Source organism: Sarcophilus harrisii, chromosome 3 (assembly GCF_902635505.1).
Source record: "Sarcophilus harrisii chromosome 3, mSarHar1.11, whole genome shotgun sequence".
NCBI classification, from domain to species: Eukaryota; Metazoa; Chordata; class Mammalia; order Dasyuromorphia; family Dasyuridae; genus Sarcophilus; species Sarcophilus harrisii.
This window is the reverse complement of record NC_045428.1, coordinates 291,723,043-291,741,813: the sequence shown is the minus strand read 5'-3', so window position 1 is coordinate 291,741,813 and position 18,771 is coordinate 291,723,043. Positions and strand designations below refer to the sequence as shown.

Sequence of the window (18,771 nt, the reverse complement as noted above, 5' to 3'; positions counted from 1 at the left end):
GTGTAATTTCTTTTCTCTTTCTGAGCTCTTCTTTCACATACCTGCAGGCTCAGTTTTTTGTGCTTCTTTTTAATTGATTCACTAGCTCAATATGCTCATTAGGGACATCCCAAGTTTCTATTTTATTGCTTTCATTCAGCATTTACACAATCCTAACAACAACATACTTTCCAAAATACCTCCCCTTTCTTTAGTAAATACTTGTATTAAGAACAATTTTGCTCTATTGAAAGGAAGAAAGGATTTATTTAAACTAATCCCCTCTAAGGTGTGAAAGACCAAGTCCACCCAATCTATTTGCACTTTAAAAGGAGATGTTATTTAATTCAAAAGGCAGTCAGAATCTGTAAAGTTTCCAGAGGCATTATAAGAAGAAATAAATTTAAGGATCCTGGAGAGATAAAAGTAGAACTTCAATTTAGTAGCAGACTACTCCACTAGCCACTAAAAGAAGTCTTGCTGCAATTAGCAAACAAATATATATTCTGAACTGGAAAATAACAAACAGGTAACTTAAAAAAAAAATCTCTGCTTGGAAAATACCACTAAACAAAGAGGTTCTTTCCCCCTCATAGGCCAGCTATTAAACATTTGATTTTAGGTAGATTATAAAGGAAAGACTATTTGTCTTTTATTTTACATCTCCAGTTTCTGGTGCAATTCCATGAACATGATAGACAATTAATATAAAGTTCAACTGAATTTTGCAAAGATGCCCCAAAGTATCACTAATTCCAAAGGTATGCCCTAATTGTGATTTGAGACTTTTCAATAACAAGCTGAGCTATAGCTAAAAGCTGCAGGTGTTTGATTATCTCAGGTAAACATTTCCCTCCTGTAACTGCTCCCCTCTTTTCATTAGCATTAAGTAAAGAATGTGCTAGTCTCTGGGTAAATTAGAACTCCCCAGCCAATGAAAGAAAAGATCAGAAAGGGGTGGGGGCTTCTAGGTTAGGGATCTATATAATCCTGTATTTTCAGCTTGCTCTATTGACACTTTATCTGTTGGGAGTTGCCCTTTCTTGAGGATGGTAGTAAGAGATAAAAGCAGTTGTGGTCAGAGATCTAGTTTGGAAGGGATATGAGAGACCATTTAGTCCCAGTCCTTCATCTTACAGATGAGGAAATTGAAGTCTAAAAGGTTAGGTTGACTTATTTAATATCACACAGGTGGAACTTTTAACTCGGGTCTCCTGACCTATTGGGACAGCTAGTGGCACCATAGTGCATAGAGTTGATGGGAGAGAACCCTGAAACTAGATTTGGGGTCTCAGACATCGAAAAGTCTGGGGAAAAGCATACTTTCCCAGATAAGCCTTTTCCAAGTTAAGTGGTGTCATTCAATTGGAGATCTTGGTCAAATTCCAGGCTCTGGGAAAAAGCCTTCAAAATAATTTTATTCAGTTGGAGATCTGAGCCTGATATTCCTAGTGAGTGGCTTGAAACTCCAAGATAAGTATTTAGGCCTGGGGGCATTGAGTCTCTTTTCAACTGGAACCTAGCCCCAAACCGCCAATAAAAAGACAATTTTGAACTCCAAATCTCTGCAGAAGTCCAAAGTAGGATTATGCTTTGCTAAAGGCCCTCTCTTCTTGGCACAGCTGCCTGCCAGGACTCTTGCCCTCTGTTAAGATACCCTCTTCTCAATGATAATCTTTTGTTATTTCTTTGACAGGATCTTGCCCCTGAGGAGTCTGTCTTCCTAGCAAAGCTGGCTACTCAGGGCCAATAAAAATCCTTTTTGCCATTCAGATTTTTTGGGTTTGGGAATTCTTTCATGTTGGACCTGTGCACGACCAGAGGGGATTCTCACACCTCAATTCTCTACCACTAGAACCACATCAGAGTGCTGCATCTGGAGTCAAGAAGACTCATCTGCTTGAATAACCTTGTTTACCTCAATTCCTCCTCTATAAAATGAACTGGAGAAGGGAATGGCAACTACTTTGCCAAAAAAAAAAAGAATGAAAAATGGAATGCCAAGTGCATCTACTTCATTTTACAAGAGACTACTGAGACCCAAAGAAATCTGATTAGTTGTTCAGGGTCACATAAGTGTTGGGGTCAGAATTTGCAATATTCTTTCCATTATACACTGCTGTTTTCCTATTAATGCTGTGATATTCTTTAATGAAATCTTCAAGAATAACTCTGCCTGGATTCAGGAGCAAAGAGCATTATTCCTGAAGTTCAGAACATTAGAAAACAAAGGTCTCTTCACCAAAAGATCATTAGGACAAATAAAAATACATTATTTTAATTTAAAATTTAAACTTGGGTTAAAGTTTATATTACCTTCTTAAAGAAATGCCAGAACCAATTTTTTTTTATCCATTTCTTTAAGCAAAGTACTTGTGTGCCCTTAATTAAGTCAACAAAAATTTATTAAATGCCTACAATTGCTAGTTCAAGGTAACTAAGTAATTTTGTGGGCAGAGAACTGTATTTGGAATCAGGAAGATTCAAGTTCAAATCCAGTCTTACATAGTTAGTAGTTTTGTGATCTTTGTCAAGTTTGTTTGCTTTGTTCTTGTTTATGCTTTGTTTTTATTTATTTATTTTTAATTTTTAATTTGGTTAGGTGACTTTCCCAGGATGATACAGTACTTAGTGTCTGATATTGGATTTGAACTCAGATCCTCTTGATCTTCCCTGAACTGGTGCTATATCCACTGTACCCTTCTAACTACACCTTGTCTGACATCTTTGGGTGATATCTTGACATGTGTCAGTTGGATTCCTTATTCTACTGGAGAAAAAAATTGCAAACCCCTCCAATATACTTGCCAAGAAAACTCCATGGATAGTATTGGTGCACTATGGTCTACTGGGTCAAAAAAGCAAACAATCCCTTCTCTCAAAGAGGGAAAGAAATAAGGAAGTAACAACATCACTTATCTTGTGCTAAGTGCTTTACAAATCTCATTTCTTTTTCAAAATAACTCTAAGGGGTAGTTTCTATTTTCATCCCTATTTACAATAGAGGAAACTAAGGCAGATAAGTTGATTGAAAAGTTAGGAAGGGGTTAGGATTTGAAGGCTTATTAATAGTAGCAACATCAAAGCTTAGTGTATAGCTAAAGTTGGGGGAAGAAAAAAATGTCATGGGAATAAATAATTGCCTTTCTTAATAGAAAAGGAAAAAACCTAAAGTACATTCAAAATATGGATATTGGGAAATACTTGATCTGGCTCAGGAAATCAAGACAATCTGGCTTTTCCTTGACCCCTTTGAAATAGCCCCAACCTACACATCTTAAAAGCCAGAGAAATTGATATTTGATCCCAAAGGCAATGGGGAGCCATGGAAGTTGATTGGATAGGAAATTGCATTATCAGAGTCACATTTTAGGACAATCACTTTGACAGCTGAATAAAGGACAGCCTGGAATGGGGGAGAAATTTAAGGCAAGAGAAGCAACCAGCAGGCTGTTGTAATAGTCCAGATTAGGATGACAGCAGTGTTAGAGAGGGAAAGAAATCATATGGGAGAGATATCACAAAGAGAGAAAGAAAAGGACTTGATAATTGATTGACTCTAAGGGAATGCAAATGAAAGATGACCCCTATTTTGCACTTTATCTACTAAACCATCTACTTGCCTAGGGGCTGAGTTAGATGGATAGATGAATAGATAGATATGTTGACAGAAAGATACATAGATTTTTGCAAACCTTAGTTATTAAGATGATGGTGTTACCCTTAATAGTAAAAGGGAAGTTAGGAAAGAGAGGATTTGGGGTTTGAGGGGAAACATAATGAAGATAATGAAGACAATAGAAATAGCTGGTGGCTAAATGGATAAGGTACTGAGCCTGGACTCAGGAAGATCTGAGTTCAAATCCAGTCTCAGACACTTTTTAATCTGTTTGATGCTGAGCAAGTCACCTAACTTCTGATTGAATGACAAAAAGATCCATTAGAGAGGGAGATGGCAAACCACTCCAGTATATTTGACAAGAAAACCCATGGACAAGTGGTTCATGAGATTATGAAGAGTCAGTATGTGACTGATTAACTGAACAATAACAAAAATAATGAGTTCAGTTTTGGATGTGTTGAATCTATGTTTTATCCAGTTTGAGATACCTAATAGATAAGTGGAGATTTGAGACTAAAGGTGAGGGGAAAGCCTGGACAAACAGATTTGAGAACAATCTTCCTAAAGTTCATAGTTAAATCTATGAGTCAGTGAGGTCACCAAGTGAAATTACATGAGAGAAGAGAACAAGACTCAGGTCAGAGCTTTGGAGAATACCCATAATAAACAGTAAAATGCATGAAGATCCAGCACAGGAGACTGAGGACTGGTCAGGGAGATAAGAAGAGGATTTGGAGAGAGCCCAGTCCTGAAAACCTAGAAAGAAGAAACCAAAGAGAAGAAGGTGATTAGAAGAGGTAATTGTCTAGATGTTTAGCTGCAAATGAGAAGAGAGATATGGGGCAATAATTAGGGGAATGTTTGGATCAAGAGTTTTTGAGACTGAAGGAGGCATGAACCTATTTATGGGCTATAGGAAAGCATTCAGAGTTTGTTGTTATTATTGTTGCTTGTCCTGTTCTTAATGAGGACCATGACATCAGGGAAGTGATGCCATGACTTGCAAGGGAATTGGATTGAGTGAGGGAGGACAATGTAAAGTTCTCAGCCTCACTTTCCCCTCCGCAGTAATATGGGTCCAGTGGCAAGATATAGATCAAATCAACAGTAGATAGCCTTGAATAAAATGAGAGATCTTGCCCTTTTTAAGCTAATGTCTTCAATAGATCCCATTCTGACTGAGAATGCATCCATTCAGTATTTAAGGCTAGTAGCAACTGAAGCAGAGATTCTCCTTTTTCATCTAGTCCAAAAAAAAAAAATCTAAATGAATGAATGAATGAATGAAGGATCTGGGAGGGGAAGAGTCTCAAGGTCTCTGGTCAAAGCAGAAATGTCTGTTATTTACATTCAATTTGAATCAATCAGGACCCAAACAATGATGAAATGGGGATTGATCCAGTACTTATTGGTGGCCAATGAGAATCAAATTGGTTTTAATTTAAGACATGGTCCTTAAGAAAGACATCTTACTAGTAAAATCTGAGATATTTTGGGAGGTTCAGAGATGCAAAAGAGAAGCATCCAGGAGTTAGGGAAAGATTATAGATAAGGAAGAAAGTAAGCATGATAAAGGGGAAATCTTCTAGCAGGAGAGGTGGAATAGCTATGATCAAATAAAGGAGTTTTAGAGTTCATGACTGTGGAAGCAGAACACTTATGGGATCATTATGATGCTCTTTGAGTGGTCTAGATTCCTGGTGGTTTAGAGGTTAGTAGCTATAAGAGAGTTGCTAAGCATCCCCTTTAAATTGGCAGCAGGTTCTAGGAGTGAAAGAATTCACTCATTCCCAAATTAGTTGCAAAATGAAAGTTTATTGTTGGATAGAAATCAGTTTACCAAGAGACTGACATATAGTGGCAAATCTATTGGAAAATGGAGTTTTGTATTGAGAGAAAGCAGTTTTCAATGGATAGAAGGGTCCTGATAGCTGAGTGAGCTATCTGGGTCCATCTGCAAAAGACCTTCATTGAAGGAAGCTCTTATATTAGGTGTCTTGGTGGGGGCTGAGACAGCCCAAGCAGGTCAGACCCAGTGGGGACTGGCACAGCCTGGATCTTCTATTAATAACACTTCAAAGGGATGCTTTTTGACTAGGATTTCTAATTGAATCAAAGGCCCTGGCATCCTGGAAATTTAACTTATCTGGGGAGGATATGCCTTCCTCAGGAATGGTTGAGACTCTGAAAGGGATCACAGATCAAAAGGAAATATAGTTTCTTAAAGGGACCACAACCTGCTTCAATGACAAGATGAAAGAATGAAAATCTATGTGAGCTACTGGAGTGAGAAGAGAGGGAGAAATAGTCACAGGATATAAATGTCTTTTATATATAAAAAAGAAATTAAAGTACAATTTAAAATATGGATTCTAAGGATTACTTAGTCTGGTGCAAGACATTCTGGATTTCCCTTGTCTCCTTTAAAATAGTCTCAACCTATATATCTTAGCCCAGTGGCATGGAAAACTCTACTAAATAACTGCTGTAGATTACCAATCATTCATATATCAAAGAAAATCATCTATGTAAAGAGTTTTGTAAAACTTAATGCATTTTATAAATAATAACTAATAGCTATCTATAATTTATATAGCACTAGGTTTGCAAATAATTATGTATTATTTCATTTAACTTATCATTGTTGCTGTTATTATATGAAAATCACTTACATGTGTTCATTGATTTCCCACCATCCATGTTCACAGCCTTTCACATTCTTCTTGGCTATTGTGTAGTTATGAAATTTTAGTGCTATCCCTAGAGTCGGCAGGGGAGTCTGTGGAGGAGAAACAGAAGATTGGGAAATATCTCTTTTGACTGGAGAACACATTTAGTTCTTCAGTATTTTCGTTATTGCCCAAATGTCCCATACTACTTTGCTATCATCCTTCTAAGATGACCCTTTGAGGAATGGAATATTATTTCCTGTCCCCATTGCTCTAACTTTTAGAAAACTTAGTAATAATATCTATTTGGAATAGGATTGCTTTTTCTTCCTTTCTTAAAAGGGTAGGGAAATGAGAGAGGGGAATATAGAAAAAAGAAGGAATATATATATATATATATATGTATATATATATATATATATATATATATATATACATGAAAAAAATTGAATTTCAAAAAATTGAAGGTGCAGTACTAATCTATGTGGACTAACAACTAAAAATGGGTAAAACAAACCAGAAGAATAAGTGAGTAACAACAGCATAGTGGAATTGCAGAAGACACACTGGTATGTAAATGAGAAGGAAGTCTTATCCTTGCTTTGCCTTAGTCACATTCATTTTTCTTGTTTTTCTCAATAGTATTTTGTTTCCCCAAATACATGTAAAGACAGTTTCCAACATTCATTTTTGGGAGACTTGGCATCCCAAATTTTTCTCTTTATCTCTTCCACCTTCCTCCTTCCCCAATATAATAAGCAAACTAATATAGATTAAACATGTGCAATCTTTTTAAACATATTTCCTTATTTGTGATGGTTTATAAGGAAAATTAGATCAAAAGGGAAAAAAAATCTCCTGGCTGTGTGACTCTGGGCAAGTCACTTAACCCCAATTGCCTCAGAAAAAAAAGGGGAAAAAATCACAAGAAAAAGCAAACAACAAAAAGAGATGAAAATACTATCTTTAATCCACATTCAGTCTCCATATTTCTCTCTCTAAATGCAGATGGCCTTTCCTACCCAAACCTATTGGAACTGGCTTGAATCACTGCATTGCTAAGAAGAGCCAAGTCCATCACAGTTGATCATTACATAATCTTGCTGTTACTGTATACAATGTTCTCTTGGTTCTGTTCACTTCATTCGACATCAATTCATATAAATCTCTCCAGGCCTTTCTGAAATCAGCCTGCCCATCATTTCCTATAGAACAATAATATTCCATTACTTTCATATATCATAATTTATTCAGTCACTCCTCAATAAATGGGCATCCATTCAATTTCCAATTCCTTGTCACTACAAAAAGAGCAGCTACAAACATTTTTGCACATGTGGGTCCATTTCCCTCTTTTATGATCTCTTTGGAATATAAACCCAGTAGAGTCACATTCACTTTCAATCACATCATGTTCAAGCTTCATCTCACCAAAGGAAAGAGAAAACAATGTTCTCTGAACTCTTTACTCAAGTTCCACTGGAAGCTAAAGGCCAAAAGTTTACACAGTTACCTTGAAACAAGAAGCTTCATCTCCCTTCAAAGCTTAGTTTAGGTGCTACCTCCTCTGGGAGGCCTGCCTTGATCTTTTTGCATTGTTAACTCTCTCTTCTCATGTTGTGTGTCTATGTCATATCTTCCTAGTAGAATGTAAGCTCCTTGAGGAAAAAGGGTCTTTTGTTTGTATCACCAGACCCTAGTATTTATGGATTTGTTTGTTTATTTTTAAAAATTTATTTATTTATTTTAAATGCACATTGCTTTTTGAATAATGTTGGGAGAGAAAAAATCAGAGCAAAAGAGAAAAAAACATGGGAGAGAAGAGAAAAAAAAAAAAAAGAAGTGAACATAGCATGTGTTGATTTACATTCAATATCCACAGTTCTTTTTTCTGGATACAGATTGCATTTTACATCCAAAGTCTAGGATTGCCTTGGATATGAATATTTGTTAAAGTCAATTTATGATGAAATGCTCATTTCTCTCTCATATTAATAAAAAAGTATTGAATTAAAATGAAGTTTTTCCCCTTCCTATTCCTCATTCAGAAATCATTTCCTGTAGTTTAACTACCCAATCTTTCAAAGTCAGGGATGATAATGAGATGAAATCTTGGGCAAAATGAGGAAAACTTAAATCCAATTAAAAGGTAAAGAAATTCCAGTTTAGGTAAATTAATGGATTCTGGCCCTATGTCAGATAAGTCTGTTGATGAGATGGTATGGTTATATATGTTTCTTTGTCCAAGAAGAGTGATCAGAGTCACTTTCTGCAGACCATAATTACAATAAGCCCACCTCTCATTATAATGTTAATTCTTTGACTACTTGTTAACAAATCAGAGTTAATTTCCACTCTTAGGAACTCTTACTTTTTGGAAGTTCCATGAAAGGTCTGTGGTTTAGGAGAGATGGATAAATCACCATCCTTTTTATTAATTACTTTCTAGAATATTTAATAAAATGATTAATTACCCAGAACCTATTACTTTCTAATTTTTTATATGACCCAGTATACTCCTTCCAGAGTAAGAGCCAATCAATCATTCTGTCATTTGATAAGGAGAAACCATGATGGATTTGGAAGCAAAAGACTTAGGTTTAAATACCAATTCTGCTGCTTGCTACCTAAATGAACTTGGTCAAGATAAAGCCTCTCTATCTCAATTTCCTCATCTAAAGTGACGGAATGAAGCTAATTACATTTAAGGTCCCTTCCAACTCTAAATCTATGATCCAAAGAATAATTCCCCTATTTCAATGTTCTTCTATATTCTATGGGAGATATAGAAGTCTAAAATGTGACCTCTGCCCTCAAGGGATTTAGAACTAGTTGGGGAAAATAGAACATATATTTACATGTAACAACAATAAATAATCACAGAAAACAGAATATAATTAAATGTGAGATCATATAATCTAGACTTGGAAATTAATCAAGTTTAGAAAATGTTTTTTTATAGAAGAGGGATCTTGAAGGATATAACAAGGAGTTTTTAATAAGGAAGAGAGAGGATGAGTATCCATGGGACATGGATCACATTGGTGTGATAGTGTGTGTGATAGTGAGGATAGTGATCTTTTCTTGAGCAAGGGTACATGATAGTAATAGAAATAATAATAAAACTGTAGGACAGGGCTAGATCATGGAGGATTTCAAAAGACTGAGATGACAAATAACAGAAGTTATTTGTTTATAGGTTGTATAATATGGGGAAAGGGACCCCTTGGGAAGCGATGACTGAATGGGAATAGTATTTTAGGAAGAATGATCTGCAAGGAAATCTATCAAGGTAAACAAATAATAAATATAAAGAAAAGTTTCTATCTTGAAAGGGAAAGATTTCTCTCCTTTTTTCCAAATATATCCAAAATTTCCATGACTTTTTAGGGCTTATTAAACTTTTTCCACTTGTGATTCCTTTTCAACAGAGAAACATCTGGATATTTAGGTATATAAAATAGGTATACAAATCAAACATTTGCTGATAATAAATCATAATTTCACAACCCCCACATTCAGTTACAAGACTCTGGTCTAGTTTAAGAAGCTTTGTTGTAGGACACCTGGAAAACACAAAGTTTGAGAATACTCTTATGGTTGTTGGAATTAACAATTTTAGGCAGTCACATAGAATTTTGGAGTAGGAAAGGATGTCAGGGAGATCATTCCAGCCTCATATATAACTGAACCCTCTCTATAGTATTCCTAACAAGTGATCATCCAGCTTTTGTTCAATAACAACAGTCTTGGAGAAGTAGCCAATTACACTTTGGATCAACTCTGATCTTAAATTTTTCCCTTTGTGAAACTTATACCCCAGCTCTGATTTCTGAGATCATCCATAGTTCTAGAGTTTTTTCCACGTGTTATTTTTCAGTCATATCCAGTTTTCATGACTTCTTTTTGGTGATTTCTTGGCAAAGATAATGAAGTGGTTTTGCCATTTCCTTCTCCAGCTCATTTTACAGATGAAGAAATGGAGGCAAATAGGATTAAGTGACCTTCCTAGAGTCACACTACTATTAAATGTCCAAATTTGAACTCAGATTCTTGATTCCAAACCCAGCAATCTATTCACTCAACCATCTAGCTGCCTTATGAGAATTCTTCCACATGACAGCTCTGAAACACTTAGGGATACATGTTTCAGATCCACAATCTAAAAATCCCTGGTTTTCATAAGACTCTCACAGCTGGGAAGTTTATTGTCACGCCACGGCAAATTCCATGATAAGGAATTTGTGAGCCTTAAGATTGGAAAATCTTTTCCTTCTACTTCCACATGCCCATTTTAAAGTTGGGTCTCTTAGGTTACCCTCTGCTCTCCACTATCAGAGGCAATTATGTGATGTAGCAATCCTGTTTGGAGACAGGAAGAATGGAATTCAAATTATGAGCTATGTTACTTAACCCCTGTTTGTCTGTTTCTTCAACCTAAAATGGGCTTATAGAAATACCTACCTCCCAGGATTGTTGTGAGGATGAAATGAAATAAATTTATAAAAGGCTTAGCACAATGCCTGGCATTTTTTTTCCTGGCATATTTTAGTCATTTTTCAGTCATGTCCCAAGTTGAGGTTTTATTGACAAAGATACTAGATTGATTTGCCATTTCCTTCTCCGGCTCATTTTATAGATGGGGAAACTGAGGCAACAAGAGAAGTGACTTGCCCAGATCACATTGTTAGTGTCTGACATCACACTTGAACTCAGCTCTTCCTAACTCTAGCATTCCTCACCTAGCTTTCTGTATGGCATGTATCACTTAATAAATACTTGTTACTCTCACTTCTGTATCAAAAAAAAAAAATTACATGCTATGGTGAACATAATTTTCCAGCTTTAACAGTATATTTTAGGAAAAGATATTAAAACTTGTGCTACTTTCCAGTACCTTGCATGAATGATATGTTCTAATCAGTTACTTGATTTATCAATGCTTAATTTTAGGTCATTTATGGTTGGTAGAATGGTGAGTTAATAGTGATCAGAAAATCAAGTCAAATTCCTGCAAAACTAAAAAGAATAGATCTACCGATATAGATATAATATAGATACACATATCTTCAAAATGTGCCTGTCTGTCTTATCTTCTGTGACTATCTCTATGTTACAGATAAGGAATCTTACTCCAAATTTATCTTTCCCAAAATAAACTCACTAGTTATTCGTATTTCCAGTTTCATTCAGAAAGAAAGGCTAAATTGGTTCACCACAACCATAACTTTCAAGGAAAAAATTCTATGGTCACTGGGAACTGCATTTCTAAAAGCAAATAAAAATGAAATGAACTGACCCACAGAAGTCCTAAAGCACTTTCTCTTCTCTCTTCCCTGAGTTGGATGATCCTGCAGTCAAGGGTCGAGATCTAAACACTACAGATAAGGCTCTGATGCACAACTGATGAAAATTCATTTCATCACCTAGTACTCAGTGATGAAGTCTGAAGGGATCTGAAGCAGTGAAAAAAAAGGGAAGATACAGAATAGAAAGAACTGTTTTAGAAAGATTGTACATCTGTTTTAGGCATGGCTAAAGAATAAATTTCAGAAGATACTGATGGAATACAATAAGTCATGAAGATGGAGAGTAATCCAGAAAGAATTCACTGGTTCAGACCATTTTAAAGTCAAAGGGCAAAAGCTTTAGTATGATGTCATAAGGCGGGCTAACTTCCTAGAAGAACTTGCAATTTACAAGGGCAAAATGAAACCTTTTATGGGAAAGGACTCACAGCAAGAAAATCAGCTGGTGAATAAGGAATGCTTACACAAAAGAACCTCGGGAATTGACATCTATAGCTTGAAATCCTGATTGTATATAATAACTCTGGGCAACAGTTCAAGATAACTCTGTTTATACAAGATAATGCTGTCAATGTAAGAAATTCAACAAGGACCTACTTAGGGACAAGATATCTTGCCACTATCCATCTCTGGGGCCCACCTAGGCACTGGGTTACTACCAACAACATGATCTTTTGCTGGGGTCTATCACCTCATCAACAAAAGCCTTATAGGCTCTCCCTATGTAAAAGAAGACAGACCATCTCCCCTTTCTGAACAATAGTATATAAAAATTAAAATTCTGCACTAATAAAGATAATAATAATTAATAATAATAATGATAAATAGATCACATTTATATAGTGCTTTGAGGTTTGCAAAGCCCTTTGGATTATATCATTTAAACCCCTCACAACAATTCTGGGAAGTAGGTTCTATTATTATCTCCATTTTATAGATGAGGAAACTGAAAATGCTCCATTCTCTTATTCTTACTGAATTGTTTAGAACATTGCAAATTTAAGTGATTTTTCTGAGTCATATATCCAGGATCCAAGGCTAGTTTGCTATTTATTATAGGAGTAGTAGCTCACATTTAAATAGTGGCTGTGGAGGTTGCTTAATACTTTAAATGTTATCTTCCTTGACCTCATGATAACCATGGGATGTTTTTTGTTTATTTGCTTTTGTTTTTTGTTTTTTTGTTTTTTCCCTGTTTTATAAATAGGGAAACAAGTTAAGAGAAGTTGAGACTTGTCTAGGCTCACACAGCTAGTAAATGTCTGAGGCAGGATTTAAACTTGAATCTTCCCAACTATATGTCTAGTCTCTATCCACTATGCTACTTGACTGTCTTCTTCAAGAGGCTATGCCCTTGATTTACTTGGCGTGAATGGTACCATGAAATGGTCCATATCAACTTGCATTTGCATTCTAAGAGAGTTTCTTTTAGCAACTAGGTAACACAGTGAATGGAATGCTAAGCCTGAAGTCAGGAAGACTCATTTACCTGTTCAAATCTGACCTTAGACATTTACTAGCTGTGTGACCCTAGATATGTCACTTACCCTATTTGCCTCAGTTTCCTCATCTGTAAAATGAACTGAAGAAGAAAATGGCAAACTACGCCAGTACCTTTACCAAGAAAATCCCAATGAGTTCATGAAGAGTTGAACATGACTGAAATGACTAAATAACAAACTGAACAAAATTCCAAGATTTTAGGAATGCTTTTCCCACTCTCCATGAAGACCAGGACAACCTTTTAATGCTCCATAATTATATTCTACTCAGGCTGTGAAAACTTAATGAAAGACCCAAAGTACTAATATGAGCCCACCTAATAAGGGAAGTGCTAAGGAAAAATTGCTTTAAAGTTCCAGAGAAACAGATAAAACAATGAATATGTTAAGTAAGTTTTTTATTTATTTATATGATGTCCTACAGCTTTGCTGCTTTTCTAACTTAATCAAAGTAAATGCAGAACTTTATACTGATGTAGGATTGCAGTACTTTCAATGGTAGCTACTTGACTCTGAGCAGGAGTTAAAAGGACAATTCAATTCAACAAATATTTATAAAGTAGGGAAATGGATGATAGGTGCTAGGGAAACAAAGATGAAAAACAATGCAGGATTTTATAGTAATATTTGGAACCAGAAATCTAAACCTAAAAAATTGATAAGACTTATGATTAGCCTTTAAATTTTAAAATATCCTAATTTTTCTCATCTTATTCCCAATATATAAAATCACAGAATCTAAGTTAAAAAGGCCTTAGAAGATTTTTTGTCCAACTTCCCACATGGATCATTATAACATGAAATGAACAGCTTGCAACTGGTCAACCTCTACTTGAAGAAAGCCTATGAGGAGAACTCAAAGTAACCTATTTCATTTTTGAATAGCACTATCATGGAAGGGCAGCTGAGTGGCACAGTGGATTGAGTATTAGGCTAGCAGTCAGAAAGTCTCTTTTCTGTAGTTCAAATTTGGCCTTGGACACTTCCTAGCTTTAATAAATGTTTGTCATTACCTTCTTTTGTGTCATTTCTATTTTTTGCGATTTTAATATATTTAATATTTTATTTTCCGCAATTACATGTAAAAACAATTTTTAACCATTCATTTTTAAAAATTTTCAGTTCCAAATTCTCCCCCACTCCTCCCTTACCTTCTCATCAAGAATGGAAGCAATTTAAAATAGATTATTATGACATTTCTTTGAATAAAACCATACAGTATTTGGTGTTGAACCACTTCACAGTGCCAGGGAAGGTGGCACTTTTATTTTTTGGAACTTAAATATGTGTATTTGCTGAATTGGGGGTTCCAGTGCTTGCTTCTGGAGGTATTCTCTAGGTAGGAGCCCTACAGGAATAGCTTGTTTGGCTAATTGTCTCTAGAGCAATGCTGAAACTGGGCCAATGGTTTGGAGAGTGTGACTAATTTTGAACACCTGGACCTACCTCCTCATTTGTATTCATTGATATGAACTGCTTATCATTTATATTTACCCAAAGAGCAATATTTCTTAGCCAGCTCTTTACACTTGATAAATGATCTAAGTTTAAACTTAAATTCCCTTAAGGGAGTGCTTAAAAACAGTAAATTGAATTTTACCCACTTTTACCTTGTCACTTGAATTAGAAGCTATTTTTGTTTTGGGTCTCTACCACCACCTAGTGGAAATATATGCATCTATAGTAAGGATATCAAAGGGAAATAAACCAGTACAAACCTCAGATGCTGAACATATATTGCAACGTTTAATGGCAGGCTGATTCTCTAGACAACAATTTATAAGAGCAACTGGAATTCAGAAGTATGGTGGAACCAACTACAAAATAAAGATATGTGGAGACAAACAGAACTGTTTAGAAAAGGGTGACCTCAGGATCCCTATGTGAATATTGCTATACTAATAGATTTGAAGGATTCATCATCAATCAGCAAGTATCTATTAAATGCCTATTATGTGCTCAAGGAAACAAAAACAAATAAATCTCACAGCATCATTAAACTCATAGGATGTTAAAGTTAGTGTTCATCTTGTACATTGCATTCTGTAAAGAAGAAAAGTGAGATTTGGAGAATCCAAGTGACTTCAGGTCCAATTAGAATTCATAATCTCTCAGTCTCGCCTTGTTTCTCAGTTCAATCTGACTAGCCCCTATTACCTTATTTTCAGTTTCCCTGGGTAAAGGCATATGTTTGTGTGATGATAATTCTGATACTTCCTATTTAAATTAATCAGCATTTACTCAGTTTATTGTGATTCGTTGGATATCAGTGATTCTCTTAGTGAATTAAGCAAAATAGATTAATTTGAGACATTTATGTTAACATTGTTAAGATAAGACTTAGATACATTACAGCTCCAAAACCTGTTATATCAGTGATATTGATATTATATATTAGTGATATATTATAAATTATAAGTCAAAAGCATATAACTACCTGTTATGTAGAATTATATATTATATTAGCCCTGGACTTTGTTATAGCAGCTTCAACACCTCCACCCCTATGAATCATTATCATGACTACCTACTGACATCTTTTCTCCCGCACCACTTCCTTCACTTGGCTGTTGCTCATCAAAACATGAGATGTTTGACTTGATAGGAAAATCCTTACTGAGGTGGCAGGTGGGATGCTTTTACAGGAGAAAAACCTGAAGTTAATGACTACAAAATATGCTGACAAAATGATTATGATTGATGGACTTCAGAGTTCCCCCCTCTTCTGGTGGTAATCAATCAAGAAATTGTACTGCTTCGTTCTATTTTTAGTGTTTTCCCACGTATATAAAAGTAGCTCACACTCAAAGGGAAGGATCATTGATCCTGAAGAAAATCTTGAACTCAAAATGATTAGGGTCCCCTGGACTCCCTAATAAATTGAAAATGTTTGGAGTGCTTCAATGTCCTTTTGTACATATTGGATTGTAATTATGGGATCACATTAGGCAAAGAAGATGAGAATAAGTTTAAGTATTGCAGGACCTCTCTAGTCTCTTCTTCCTTGAAGATGTTATATTGTCTACTGCCATCAGATCAAAAACCTAGCTCCAGGAACTTTAAAAGAATGAAACTGTACTCATCCTATCTGAGGCTTTTATCTCATCCTTTCTCCCATTGCCACCATATAAGAAATAGTACCAGATAATACTTAGGGAGGAGAAAATGTTGGATAGTGATTTCATTACTTTAAGAAATTCACAATAAGGAAACACTTCTCAATGCAGAGTGATTTCTTTTCTGAAATTAATTTTTTAAAATTGGCTGAGAGACCAGGAAATTAAATAATTGGCCCAGGGCCATGCAACCTGTATATGTTAGAAGTAGGATTTGAATCATCTTATTGTTCCTAGAACAATACATGTTATTGCCTGACCCCAGGTATTTTTCTGTACCTGAATTCGCTACCCCATTCTGGCTTTCCTGGCTTCCTTCAAATCCCAACTAAAATTCCACTTTCTACAGAAAGTCTTTCCTAATTCCTGTCAATTTTTGTGCTTTCCCTTTTATGATTATTCTCAATTTGTCCAATGTATAGGTTTTCTTTTCATAGTTGTGCATGTTGTCTCCTCCTCAAAAGTAAAGATTGTCTTTTATCTTTTATTGCATCCCAACTTTTAGCAAATTCTAATTTATAAGTCAAATTTATTTAATAGGCTCTTAATAAATGTTTATTGATTGACTGAACAAATCTATATCTTCTAAACTGAGGTCAGCTGTCTACACTAATAAACATATCTCTAATAGGATAAACTAGACTCAGACAACCATGAGTCAGAATACTTATGCCTAAAAACAAAATGTCAAAACTGTTTCTTTTTAAGCACCTCCATCAAAGACCTCTTTCTATAACTCATGAGGGAATGGTGATAATGCTAGAACTTGCTGTGGCTATACCATTTTTCCCCTATAACATTGCCAAACCATTAAACCAACATTATCACTTGAAATTGATATCATAGTGATAATCATAAAATCATAGATTTAGAGTTGGAAAACTCCAGAGTTGGAAAGGCCAGCTTGTCTAATCCCTCATTTACAAATATGGAAAATGAAACCCAGTGATGTTGGCTTCCCCAAGGAAGAGGTGGACTTTGAATGCAGATCTTCTGACTTTAAATCAGTATACTGCAATGGAGGCTATCACCTTATCACAGAAGGGGCCAGCCACACCAATACCATGGTCCTATATAACTTCTGATACAGAGAAGACATACTATATGGACAAAAGAGCTACTCACATTAGAGGCCATTTTTGAGAAACAGAGACATAATACTGTAAAATTTTCTTTCTAGCTCAGGGCAATTGGGACCATTTGTTAGCTCTCTCTCTCTCTCTCTCTCTCTCTCTCTCTCTCTCTCTCTCTCTCTCTCTCTCTCTTTCTAAATACACACACACACACACACACACACACACACACACACACACACACACACCTTTCTTAACCAAGGAATGTGAGGAAATCAGCTTATCAACTCCTTTGTCAACTTCCTTCCACCTAGAAGACCTGTTAGAAGAGATTTAATTATAGAGTTGCATCTTGCGAAGGAGTATAATGTCATAGTTAAAGATAAGTATCAGGTGGTAGGTACTTTGACCATGATGGTCCATTTCTTTTCCCCTTGATGAACTATAATAATCAAAATTACGAACCTAATCCTGAAATAAATGTCTTGTCTTCCACCAATATCACCTCCAAAACGATGTTTCACTTTTGGCTTATATTCACAAATCTCTTGATAAAGAATGACTTTTTCCATGAGATACAAGATCTATTCTTTAAAGCCATGATAAAACATTAGATTTTAATGAAATGATCTCTGCCTAAAGCAGAGCCAGTTCTAAGTTATCGAATCTGCAGAGGAGCTTGGTTCCTAGAGCATAATGAATTACAGGATCACAGGACTTAAAATTTAGAGGGTCCTTAGAGACCATTTAGCCAGACCCCATTAAGATACAGCTAGGGAAACTGAAACCCGGAAAGGAGATTTGTTCAAGGTCATAGCGTCTCCTGAAAAATGCAGTCTTGAGGAAGGGGAAAGCAAATTAGTAAAATAAAAAGAACCAAAATAATTTTCTTTAGATGTACTTTGTAGCCATATTTTTTTTTCTCTTCAGTTTCCTGTCATGTTCTGTAGAAGAGAAAGAATAACATACAATGGTTGGCACAATGGATAAATGAAGATGGGAAGACCTGAGTTAAAATCCTGCCTCAGACTGAACTTAATCATTAAATCACTTAATCTCTTGGGCCTGAATTTCTTCATCTTTAAAATGAAAGAGGACTGGACTCATTGGCCTCTAAGATTGTTCAAGCTCCAAATCTAGGATCCTAATAATGTATTTTAAATCTACAATAATGAGTGCTTTCTCCACAGCAAAATTAGGTAGATAGTATATTATTATGCACATTTCATAGATTAGGAAATTTAATCCAGAGGTATCAAAAGAAAGGAAACAAGCATTTATTAATTACCTAATATGACCAAGTTCTTTACAAATATCTCATTTGATCTTTATAACAATTGCGGAAGTAGGTGCTATTATTGTCCCCATTTTATTGTTGAGGAAACTGAGATAGACAGAAGTTAAGCAATTTGCCCAGCATCACACAGTTAGTAAGTGTCTGAGATGTATTTGAATTTAGGTCTATTCTGAATGCTGACTCAGAATTCTATCCATGGAGCCA

At 35.5% G+C, this 18,771-nt stretch overlaps 1 protein-coding gene across 1 annotated transcript in view; it reads right to left on the bottom strand.

Annotated features, from left to right (window-relative positions):
• The window catches only part of TMPRSS7 (transmembrane serine protease 7), a 96,594-nt gene that overhangs the window by 31,799 nt on the left and 46,024 nt on the right, over nucleotides 1-18,771 (bottom strand). The window contains exon 10 of the mRNA XM_003763582.3: nucleotides 6,274-6,380. Within this exon, the coding sequence (XP_003763630.1) occupies nucleotides 6,274-6,380 (107 nt within the window). The remainder of the gene's footprint in view (nucleotides 1-6,273; nucleotides 6,381-18,771) is intronic.